A 12,223-nucleotide genomic window follows, 5' to 3' on the forward strand; every position below is an offset into this window, starting at 1 on the left:
TAAATGGGAGATAAAGCACAACGGAAGGTGTTAATAGCTTTAAAATTGATTTGAACCTTTTTTGCTTCTACTTTAGTCCACTCAACTCGTGGTTTGGAAATTCTCTCACTTGTGACAAAACTAGGTAAGGTGGAAATATGAAGTCTTCTTATAATTACATCCCACATTTCATAATAAAGGGCTCTAATATAGATATATATATTTCAGTGCTCTAATAAACATAATTTGATCCATCAAATAGAAGAAACCTATTTGTGGATTGACCCTTAGTAACAACAGACTTTTACAAAGCCATTTAGATCTCCCCTAAGGATGTTAAGCCTTAATTTGAAGGTATGGCTTTGATACCATTTGTTGGTTCTGTTAAAATGCTAGAAGGGGTAAGGGGGTGAATAGAACTAAAAATTTTGAGGCTAGCCTTTTAAGATTTTAGAGCTCTTAATCAACTAGAAAAGGGAAGGTTTAAAACTTGTTAGAGTTAAAAGATACCAAGTAAGGAAGGGTATAAAGAAGTGGACAATGTACAAGTATTTACAATGGTTCAGTCCTTTTGACTTACATCCACGACCTTGATCTCCCAATTAAGGATTTACAACCCAACTTCACTAAACCAATAGAATTAAAAACTTCCACCAAGCTTTTACAAAACGAGCTTCTAACCCACCTTTTAATCCCTTACAATAAGTTCTAAAGTGTTTCCAACACTCTAATTACCACTTAAAAAGAAAAAAAAAAGAAGTAACGATGATCACCTTTACTGATAAAAAAAAAACAATCAAGCTCAAACACATTTACAAGATAAGAATGAAAAACAACAGTGTGAGAATGGGCTCTTGGATTTTTGATCAAAATGTGATCTTGGTAGATTTTCTCTCCAATATTTGATCGTTAAAGCTTCCTTTCATACTTGAAGAGTTAGATTTTGTTGTTAGAGACAGTTTCTAGCCATTGTAAGAATGTTTGATGCCATACTAGCCATTATTTTATCTTCTAGCATTTAAATTCAAATAGGCAAATAGTGTTCCATTAACTGGTTAAAGGTAAGCTCTAACCAACTAAGCTTCCTCTGTCTTGCACTGTCTAGTAGCTCTATTCACTGTGTTAACTGGTTAGAAGAAACTCTAACCGATTAAAAACATTCTCTTTTCATTCTTTTCCAACCAACAGTCTTCTTTTAATTGGTTATCCCTCTTTTTAATTGATTGAGGTTTCACTTTCTTCAACCTTAGCCAATTAAAATCAAATTCAACCAATTAAAAATTCTTCAAATTTGAATTTCTCCATTTTAGTTTCCTTTAATGGTCAGCCTGATTTCAAATTTGGATTTTTGTGTTTAAAGGTATTGAAGGCCTTATGCTCTAACCGACTAGCATGCGTCTGTCTTCATCTTCCAACACCTTCTTAATCTATTAAGCCTATTGCTAACTGATTATGGCTTTTTGCCTTACTTTTATATAGCGCCTAGTTATGCCTTAACTAGTTAAGGCTCCATGTTAATCAATTAATAAGGTTCTGTTTTCACTAAACCTTTCTTCTTTCACACTTTAACTGAATAAACCATCTTTTAAGTGAATTTGTCTTTAATCATCAATTTTATTAGAAAAATTAACTTTATCCTAGACATCTAGGTAATGAAGTTAGGCACCAATAAGCAAATAATGTTTTGTTATCATTAAAAACATACAGGGTCAACAATCTTGGCTTTGATTCCAACTGTCACGTGCTGTACTTTAGTCAAACCTTGTGCGACCTTAACTCTAAAAATGAGAGGATAATTAAGCTTAAAACTCATATAAAAGCAAAACACACTAGAAAGCAAGAAGAAGAAAGAAAGCTTGGAGAAAAAAAATACTTTTATATTTCTCTGGTGTGAGTGCACATGAAGAAATGGGGTATATATAAGCATGCCCCCCCCCCCCTATTGAATAAGATAAAGATATATAAAATGTGGGATTTAAATTTAGAAACGCTTACTTAAATTCAAATAAAATTCTAATCAAATCTAACTAAATTTATTTGCATTTAACTTAACAAACACATAGGTTTAATAAGAATAATATCCCTTCGAACACGGGTTAGACATCCAATCAGGGCGGCTGGCCCGTTGGGCTACAAGACTACTTGGACTACTTTGCTTGTCTGGGCTGTGTAGGCAATCTATGCTGCTGGCCTGCTAACTATTTGAGCTACTTAGGTTGTTGGCCAATTGACCTGGGCTATTTGTTGGCCTGCCAAGGTTGTCTACTTGCTCACCAAAGCTGTATGGTTTGTGTGCATGCATACGCAAGGCCTACAACTGGTCCAATAACTTCCACACCCTAGTTGGCTCCTCTAACAGCTTTTGGAGTTGGTTTGTCACCTCATATGACTTGAACCCACACGCCATGACAAAGGCTTTTGGCTAGACAGTAATTGATGATGACTTTTTGCAAAAACGTATGTTGGCACCTTTCAAAAGAGCTTTTAACAAGTTGTGGTGAGCCTATTTTTCAGGATGTAAGTAGAGTTTATTTTAATACAGCAAAAGTCATGGCAATTAAGACAACATTGCTAGTATTCAACATCTCTTCTTGGAGAGGTTTGAATCCTTAGTAATAGAGTTTGATTCATGTATCACCTTATCATGGGTGAAGAATGCAACATCCAAACCTTGGTCCAGTTGGAAGCCATTTGCAAAAGTTGACAACTTAAAGAATTCTATCAAAAGTGTTGATTTCACTCATATCTTAAGAGAAGAAAATTCATTTGTTGATTCATTGACAAAACTTGGTATTGTCCAATTCAAATTCTACTATGCTTGGTAGTAAACTGACTATGGAAAAAGCTCCAAAAGAGATGTGGATTTTTTTTTGTGTGAATATGTTGCTCAGTTTGTCTTTATTCATTATAATCTATGTTGTATTTAGATTTGACAATAGGGTGCTAGGTATTTGAGTTATGCTATGTACTATCTCATTGTAATGAGGTAAGTAAGTTTTAATGCCTTTTTATCAATATAATTATCTTGATTGAGAAAATAATGAGTTTAGATTGATTAAAATAATTAAATAAAATATTAATATTAAAATATATCTTTTAAATTTTAACATAAATAAGTAAGAATAAAAATAAAAATATATATAACATTTCCCATCATTTACTTGTTAATCTATTAATTCTGTTATTTGACTTTACCATAGACCTTAAATTCCATAATTGGAAAAGAAAAATCCCTATGAACCAGGAAATTACAAATTTACAAATAAGAAAAATGAAGAAGAAGTTGAGATCAAAGAAAGTAAGGGAAGAGTCCAAAGAAAACCCCACGCATGGTAGACGGAAAGGAGAAGAGTGGGGAAATCTCAAGAGCATCGAGCATCTTGAACCTCTCCTCAACGATAAGAGTAGAAGAGAGAAATCTCATTTCCCCACACTCACGTCCAATCATTTCCCCCTTCGCTCTTAACGTCCACATCTCACCACTTCCTTCGTTGCCACTCTGCCAACGCCACACCAAAACAAAGCCTCGCTCTCGCTCTCGCTCTTTCTCTTTGAGACGTTAAAAATAAAAGAGAGAGTACAATGGCTTCCGCCACCACTTCCACCACTCTTTCCCTCCTCAAAACCGCCGCCTCCTCCACCACGTCCTCGGCCACGCACACTTCAGCATCCCTCATTCGCGTTCCCCCCACGCGCCACCAGCGCAAATCCGTCCCTCTCCGCCAGAGCCTAGGCTTCTCCGCCGCTGCTTCTGGGTACTCATTGCTTTCCCTCCATGTCTCCTCCAAAGTTCGATCTTTCAAGGGAAAAGGGTCAAGAGGGGTAGTTTCAATGGCGAAGAAGAGTGTTGGGGACTTGGCCGGAGCTGATTTGAAAGGGAAGAAAGTGTTCGTGAGGGCTGACTTGAATGTTCCATTGGATGATAACCAGAACATTACAGATGACACCAGGGTTCGCGCTGCTATTCCTACCATCAAGCATTTGATTCAGAATGGAGCTAAAGTCATTCTCTCCAGCCACTTGGTAAGTTGATTTTTCTCTTGTCAATTAGCTTAATAAACATAATTCTTGTATTGTCGAGTTTCATGCCATTTAATGGCTAATTGGCTTAATTGAATCAATTATCACTGCTAAATGATATAGATGGATGAAAGTGAAAGTTTCAAAGTTTAGTTGAACCAAATTAAAGTTCAATGGCCTAAGTACATATTTCAAAAAAGTTTGATGGCTAAATTATGCTTATACTCTTCCAGGTTCAGTGAATCATAGTTTATCTAAAGGCTGTCGTTTCAGTTCAATTTCTTGTATACTTCTGATGCTATAGTGTTATTTTTGCTGAACACATGAACTGTTGGTTGGTAATGTGGGCATTTTTACCATGATATTGCAGCATCCGATTTGAACCAAGCATTATAATGGTCATGATAATGCATGTACGTTTAGTTTTCCACATAAACATGCAGGCTTTCATTCTTCTATGTGCAGCGCAATGGGTATTTAAGACTTTGGACTTGAGCTATAAGAACTGAACTGACATGTTGTTTCTTGAATTTTCAGGGGCGACCAAAGGGTGTTACTCCAAAATTCAGCTTGGCTCCTCTTGTATCCCGTCTCTCTGAACTACTTGGCATTCAGGTACATATAATTTTTGTGTGAACAAAAGCCTGAAACCTTTTCCAATTAAGATGTGTGCTGCATCTGATATATGACTATAATACCCATTACCTGAACAGGTTGTTAAGGCTGATGACTGCATTGGTCCAGAAGTAGAAAAGCTAGTTGCTTCACTTCCTGAAGGTGGTGTTCTTCTTCTTGAGAATGTTAGATTTTACAAGGAAGAGGAAAAGAATGAACCTGAATTTGCAGAGAAGCTTGCCTCCTTAGCTGATCTCTATGTTAATGATGCATTTGGGACTGCACACCGAGCCCATGCATCAACCGAGGGTGTTACAAAATTCTTGAAGCCATCAGTTGCTGGTTTCCTATTACAGAAGGTAGGATTCAGCCATTCTAAACCTGATTAAGTTGTTAAAAAATTTTTAATTAATTTTCAATTACTGTGTTCAAATAGATATGTTTTCAAGTAAACTTATTAGACATTGAATTAAAAGCACTATGAGGTGTTTACTACTACTGCTGCTGCTACTCTTTTGTTATGTTTTAACTTCTTGCTTGTATTCTTTGCTTTTCCTATCTTATTTCAGGAACTGGACTACCTTGTCGGTGCAGTTTCAAGCCCAAAGAGGCCATTTGCTGCCATTGTGGGTGGTTCAAAGGTCTCTTCCAAGATTGGTGTCATCGAATCACTCCTCGAGAAATGTGACATTCTCCTTCTTGGTGGGGGTATGATTTTCACATTTTATAAGGCACAAGGTCTATCTGTGGGTTCATCCCTGGTAGAGGAGGATAAGCTTGACCTCGCAACATCACTCCTTGCAAAGGCCAAGGCAAAAGGAGTGTCTCTTTTGTTACCCCCTGATGTGGTTATTGCAGACAAGTTCGCCCCCGATGCAAACAGCGAGGTTCGTTTCTACTTTCCAGACCCCTGCGAAGTTTGCAATGCAATCTATGCAAAAATAAGCCTGAGTAATAAATCACAATGGTTTGGATCTGTGATTGGAAATTAACAGTTCTTATATTACCTTTTATCCCCTTGTCTTTTAGTACTCTATGAGCAAGGAAAGAAAATAAATTTTTCTTCTTACAGGTTGTGCCAGCATCTGCCATCCCTGATGGCTGGATGGGATTGGATATTGGACCAGACTCTATTAAGATATTCAATGAAGCATTGGATACTGCCCAAACCATCATCTGGAATGGACCGATGGGAGTGTTTGAATTTGACAAGTTTGCTACTGGGACAGAGGTATGCTTGAATTTCTTGACTATGGCTTTAACACTTTTTTTTGAAAGGCAACTATGGCTTTAACACTTTTTTTTGAAAGGCACCTATGGCTTTAACACTTGATGGTTTCTGCAGTCATAGAATTGAAGTATCCCTTTTGTACTATTTGGATACAGTTATAAGTTTATGTCCACTTTCTTTCCAGGCAAAACTAGCTGAAGCAATGCCTTCCTCCAATTATCTATGTCAATTATAAAATTTCATTTGCCAATAGTGGTTTAAGATTCACACTTAGAAGTTGCCAAGCTTTAATGAATATGCTTCCCATTCCCCTCAGTCTCTAGGGGAATGGCAAATTTATGAGATGACTACTTTCATTCTTTTGTTCTTTGCATAAGTGGATGGGAATTCAGATTGCTTTCTGCTTGTAGGCTATTGCAAAGAAGCTGGCAGACCTCAGTGGCAAGGGAGTGACAACAATCATTGGAGGTGGAGACTCTGTTGCTGCTGTGGAAAAAGTCGGTGTTGCTAGTGTGATGAGCCACATATCAACTGGTGGTGGTGCCAGTTTAGAATTGTTGGAAGGGAAAGAGCTTCCAGGTGTTGTTGCTCTGGATGAGGCTACCCCAGTTACTGTGTAAGATCAAATCAATTTTTTTCCATCCTCACTGTTTAGTTATTTATCCGGTTTTGTAATCGAGAAATGAATGTTTTAGGAAGAAATGAGTTCATGTTGTAAATGTACACATTACTTCAATAGAAGGGCCCAATTCTTCCTCTTCCTTTCTTGCTCCTTTGCTAAAGTTACCAGAAGAGTGTTTAGAGTGGGCAAGCAGAACCTTGTGAACTATTTCAAATAAATCAGTTCATTTTATCAAAGCCATTTTCTTGCATTATGTTTATATTGTTTTGAAAGTATCAGAAGATATCCTTCCTATATAATTCTTTCCTGTCAGTATCATAATATGCCTCCTTTTTCTTTCCCTTTCATTTCATTTTTTTACTCTTTGTGTTACACACCATGAAGAAGCATGATTCGTGCTTTCGCATGTTTTCCTCCATGAAGATACTGGAACTTTCATCTCACAGACTTACAATTTGAAATTGATATCATTGTAGTGCCAAACTGTGACGTGAACAGGTCCGCAACATGAAGAACGGGATGATTGCCTTGTTTGTTATTACTTGTCTTAGTTTGACTTGTTATAAAATAACCAAAATTTTCAATCAAGGAGTATATGAGTAGACTGTGTAAGCATGAAATATTGCTGAAAACAAATATATTTAGTTTCATCAACTGAATGTATAGGCAGAGAAAGTATTCCATTACAGTTACAGATAATATTTCGGGTGGAGCACTGTCGACCTAATGGTGCAAGTTCCAGAGGAATGACAAGCATGTATCAAATACAGGCTGTCCATTTGGGCTGCCTGGAGATTTTCCTTGTCCAAATTGGACTTAGTCTGGTTTCAGCTGCGTCTGCTGTGCTTTTCTGTCTCTTTCCATGCCAATACCTTTGGTGGTTTTATTTCAACTGTAGAAAGAGATAGACAGAGCAAATGTGATCACAAATCTCTCCTCAAACATTGAAGCCACAGAAAAAAGAAGAGAGGTGTTTACTACTTGTGAGCACCCGCTTTTGTACTGGTCACGTTATGTCCTGCATTGCATAGCTCATGAGAAGTCCACCTGAAATTGTCCCGAGCATATCCTTGTTTGTGGCCATCATTTTCCACCAAAATATCATTCATTTGTGAGTATTATTCAGAACAAAAAGACTTGGCATTTGCAACTAGCCAATTCTCTGCCGCTGAATTCAATAGGGCAGCTATGGATTAACCTTCTTGGATAATAAAATACTAACTTGAAAAGGAAACCACGAGATCGTAAGCCCCGTTCTGTTAGTCCACGAGGGACCAAGTGAATAACCGTGTACATCGGCCAATTTGCTTCGGCCGAAGAGGTCAAAGGGCTCCACACTTGTCTCAGCCCCCCTTGTTCAATGCAAAGGAACCTCTTCCACTCGAAGATAACTTGTTACCAAGCCTGCATCTCTGCAGATATGGGCCCGGGGACTTTCCTGGGTCTGACCTCGCCTTAAGGATCGGCCCTGACCCACTCACTTTGTCTCGCGGTTAATTGTTTCGGGGGTCGGGAAGCTTGTATATACTAAGGTTAGCTGGCATTTCTCTTTGGGCGATGTGGGATAAACGAAACTGCTCCGCTGGCTTAAATAAATTTCCAGCCCTCTGTTTTGCTCTCATTTTGAAAGGAAGGAATTTTTATTGCTTATAATTACAGCCTTTAAGGCCAACAAAAATGGCATCTAATAAGCATTATGGTATCCAATTAGATTCTAACCCTAATTCTCTTTTATTTTAGTCTCTGTTTTTCTCACTCTTCTCCACTTTATAACAGCATTCTACCTCTCCACACTACTAGTTAAAAAAATTGGGGAAGCAAGATTTAAAATTAGATTTTTGAACAAGAACACATATTTATCTTATTGAATCAAGGTTAAATATTCAAATAAATCCCTAAATGATTAAACCCTTATTTTTTTATTACATTCAATTCAACCTTTCAATTTTTATTTTAGATTAAATAAGCCCTTTAGGTTAGTCAATAGTGGTATAAATTATAAAAAAAAAAAACATTTACTCATCCAGTCATTAATATAAAAAAATTAACATTATCTCATCAAGTCATTAATACATTATATATAGTTGAATAATAAGTTATTATATTTAATTACTAATACAGATTATTAAACTATAGTATACTATTTTTTTTTAATTGAGGGAAAGGGGATTCAAACCTTCTTCTTTAAACAGAGGATTACGCACTAATCAATGAGTCAAATGCTCAGGCGCAACTATAGTATACTAATATTAATATGAGTTACTTTAGTAATATAAGTTATAACATAATAATGTTAATATATTAATAACTTATTATATTAAACTATTGTATACTAAAATTAATAATTTAATATAACTTTTAAACAATAATTTAATAATAACATAATAAAAATAATTTATCAATAACATTAATGTCGAAATAAAATGTATTTTATTTTTCATTCTTTGATGCTTGATGATTAATAGAAAAATGTGTGAGAAAACAGGTAAGTTCACACTTTTATGCCATATGATAAGTTGACGAATAGTGTGTTTATTTTTTTGCCCCATCACGCCCCATGATTAAGGTTTTAACCTTGATTTAGGGTTTTTGTTGAAAATTTAATAAATTATCAAAAAAGACAGAAAATAATATCCATAACTTTCATGGTCAATTGATGCCATTGAAAATGAAATTCCATTAAAAAGACGTAATTAGTTGCTGTTAGCTTTGTAGTATTCAAATCATCTTTATGTTTAGAAATGACAAAAAGAAATGACCAAAATTCATCCAAGATTTCAAGTATCAAAGTTTTAAATTCTCAAACAAATTCAAATGAGTTTGAAAAAGAAACGAAATGAAAAAGGTTTTGAAAAACGCATTTTGGTCTAAATCTGTCAATACATATTCTTTATATATCAATACCTTTGAATAAACATCAATAGATTTCAAAATTTATAGATACATGTTCTTCAACAAAGCCAAAATTCAAAAAGTCAAACTCATTCTATCGATACATTTTCAAATGTAACAATAGAATTGAGACAGATTGCTCACTAACTCAAAAGTATTGATACATCTCACAGATGTATCAATATATTTTCAATAGAAGTGTTTACTATCTCAAAAGTATTGATACATAGACAAATATATTAATACATTTTAAGTAAAACATCAAGACCCTTGTAGGCAAGTTCAAATGTATCGATACATCTCGGTAAGAATTCAAAAATAAAAGACAATGTATCAATACAATATAACCATTGGAGCATTGAATGAAGAAAAGAATAACTATTTTCATAATAAGTTCACTCCCAACTACCCTTGAAGCTTCAACAACTATAAATACAAGCTTCTTCAATATTTATAGAGGTTAAAAGACTTGAAAACACAGATCAAAAAAGAAGAATCAACGAAGAATTCATTCAAAACCCATTGTACTCTTCTTGAATTCTTAAAGTCCTCTAGTCAAGCTTTTATTGAACTCTCATCTCTTCATTAAACACTGTACCAAATTCTCTATTCAACCTTTAAGAGGCATATTAGCTACACCTATATTTCTCCCATTGTATTTACTTAAGTAATTATACCTTAACCAATAGAAAAGATAAAGTGGTTATGCTTTAACCATAAAAAGGTATTGTATTAAAAGGTTATACTTAATTCACAAAAGACATTGTATTGAACCTTAATCAAATAGTAGATTTTAAACTACTTAGTGAATGTAAGGGAAAAGACGTAGGCAAAGAGGCCGAACTTCTATAAAATACTTGTGTTGATTTTTTTACTCTTACTTTTACTTGAAATTTAATTTTCTTTCATTGATTAAAAGGTCAACTAATTTGTTTATCTTCAAATTGAGCATTTGAATTAAAAAGGAGATTTTACCTTCTTAAAAATTAAAAGATTTTTCAAATTTTTTAAAACTATCCAATTCACCCCTCTCTTGGATTTATTCATATTGACCTTATTAATTTAACAATTGCAGCAGCAATTTGTGGAGAACTAAATTGTTCTTTTTCTAAATTTTTGCATATTGGTTGTACTTGAAATCTAAGGTAAGTTCCATTACAGTCTGCCACCATATTGATTCTTGCCATTTAGATTCATTCAGCATATCAATTTTTTGCTTGCCAACTTTCTTTGTTGTGCTCACAAACTAGGTTTCACCCATCAGAATCTTAACCCTCCAAATTGCCACAATTGCAATGTAAACCTTCATTTCTCAAGAGGATTGATGCTCCCAAGAAAAATTGTGGCTCCATGAGAAACACTTTTGTTAATAATTCTTGCCTTCAATCTCTACCAAAAAACTAAGGAATGAAAAATGAGTATCTTCATGCACAATTTTGGTGGGCATAATTGTTTTCTTAGTGGTGTCAACAATCAAGCCTTGTAAGATTCACCAACTTGGTATTATGAAATAGTAATTAATTATTTTGACAAATTTCTACCATCGATTTCATCACTAAGGTAGAATAAATAGTAATAACAGAAGTTTCATTTTTTATCAAGAAAGAGAATGGCATCCAATAATCTAAAAAATTTTTATTTTGGTTAAATTATATAATTAGTCTATGTACTTTGATAAAGTGGTTAAATTAGACCTTATATAATAATTTGTAAAAATCAAGACCCTTATTTTGTAAAATTGATAATGTCAATCCAATTGTTAATAGTATTTAATTTTTTTTTTGTTAGTTATGCTAAAATAGAATTTTTTTTAACTGATGTGGTATTGAATATAATGATCAGTTAATGATGATGCGATAATTATTTATGTATTTCACAATATTCCTTTCACTACTTTAAATTTTGGAGCATAAAAATTATATTTTTCTTTATTTCACAACACTCTTTTCCTAAATTGTAGAAATATATCCCTAGTTTTGATTTGTTTCTTTTTCAACTATGTTTAAGATCATTAGTTCACATTGGAAAATTCCATGTCCTCTCTCATAAAATCTATGACAGTACTTAGTCACGTCATATATGCATTATTATTACATCACTTTTGAAATGTCATACCATTATTGTCATATCATCATATTCAATTTTACATTAACAAAAAAAGTCAAATCAACATAGCTAAACGCCATATTAATAGATAACAGAAAATTTTTAACATATTGAACTGACATTGTCATTTTTGGAAAGTATAAAAACTCAATTTTTATAAATTATTGTATAGAAATTAAATCCACTATTTTGATAGAGCACAAGTACTAATTACATAATTTGACCTTTTATTTTTTGTATCTAACATAATTTTTTTGTTTCTAAAATGATTTAGTAAGCTTTGTGTTTAAACTCGAAATTAGATAATTTAGTTTGTTTAGGCACAAATTGATTGTTCTATTAAATTAGGGAAAAAAAGCAATTAGGTGTTTTTTTAAAATCACTAAGTCGATAATTTTATGCTATTTAGTTGGGCAAAAAGGGAAAAGAACCATTCTTATTCAGTAACATTTAATGTCACATGATAGTGATGTCATCAAAATGATACGCCAACCTACTATGTAGTAGATAACGTGATTTAAAAGTGCCAACTTAACTGCTGACTAATGTAAACAATTAGTGAAATGGACTTATTTGACTCAAAATAAAAATTCAAAGATTTAATTGAGCGTAATAAAAAGATTGAGACTTAATTTGATTTGTTTTGGCATAGTTCAAGAACTTATTTAAATATTTAACCTTGAATCAAGTACTTGAGTGCCCTTAAAAGAATGTTAAGTGATTTATTTTAATTAAGGGGCTCAATATTGTATTAACTT

At 33.9% G+C, this 12,223-nt stretch overlaps 1 protein-coding gene and 1 non-coding gene across 3 annotated transcripts; one reads left to right on the forward strand and one right to left on the reverse strand.

The window, feature by feature from the left end:
* Positions 1–3,300: 3,300 nt before the first annotated feature.
* Positions 3,301–7,214, forward strand: LOC110427588 (phosphoglycerate kinase, chloroplastic). 2 transcript variants are annotated; one of them, XM_021443144.2, is made up of 7 exons: positions 3,301–4,002; positions 4,537–4,614; positions 4,713–4,973; positions 5,184–5,501; positions 5,687–5,845; positions 6,256–6,461; positions 6,944–7,214. In XM_021443144.2, exons 1-7 carry the CDS (start codon positions 3,562–3,564, stop codon positions 6,954–6,956), a joined length of 1,476 nt encoding a protein of 491 aa, XP_021298819.1. In that variant the 5' UTR covers positions 3,301–3,561; the 3' UTR covers positions 6,957–7,214. The 2 variants fall into 2 exon arrangements, with proteins under 2 accessions (XP_021298819.1, XP_021298820.1); XM_021443145.1 differs by lacking the exon at positions 6,944–7,214 and having other exon boundaries at positions 3,303–4,002; positions 6,256–6,703.
* Positions 7,215–7,699: 485 nt separating this feature from the next.
* On the reverse strand, positions 7,700–7,963 carry LOC149526369 (RNase MRP). The gene has a single exon (XR_016352091.1).
* Positions 7,964–12,223: the final 4,260 nt, after the last annotated feature.

The sequence above is a fragment of the Theobroma umbraticum genome, unplaced genomic scaffold (assembly GCF_002168275.2).
Source record: "Theobroma umbraticum cultivar Fairchild unplaced genomic scaffold, ASM216827v3 scaffold_106.0, whole genome shotgun sequence".
Lineage (NCBI taxonomy): Eukaryota > Viridiplantae > Streptophyta > Magnoliopsida > Malvales > Malvaceae > Theobroma > Theobroma umbraticum.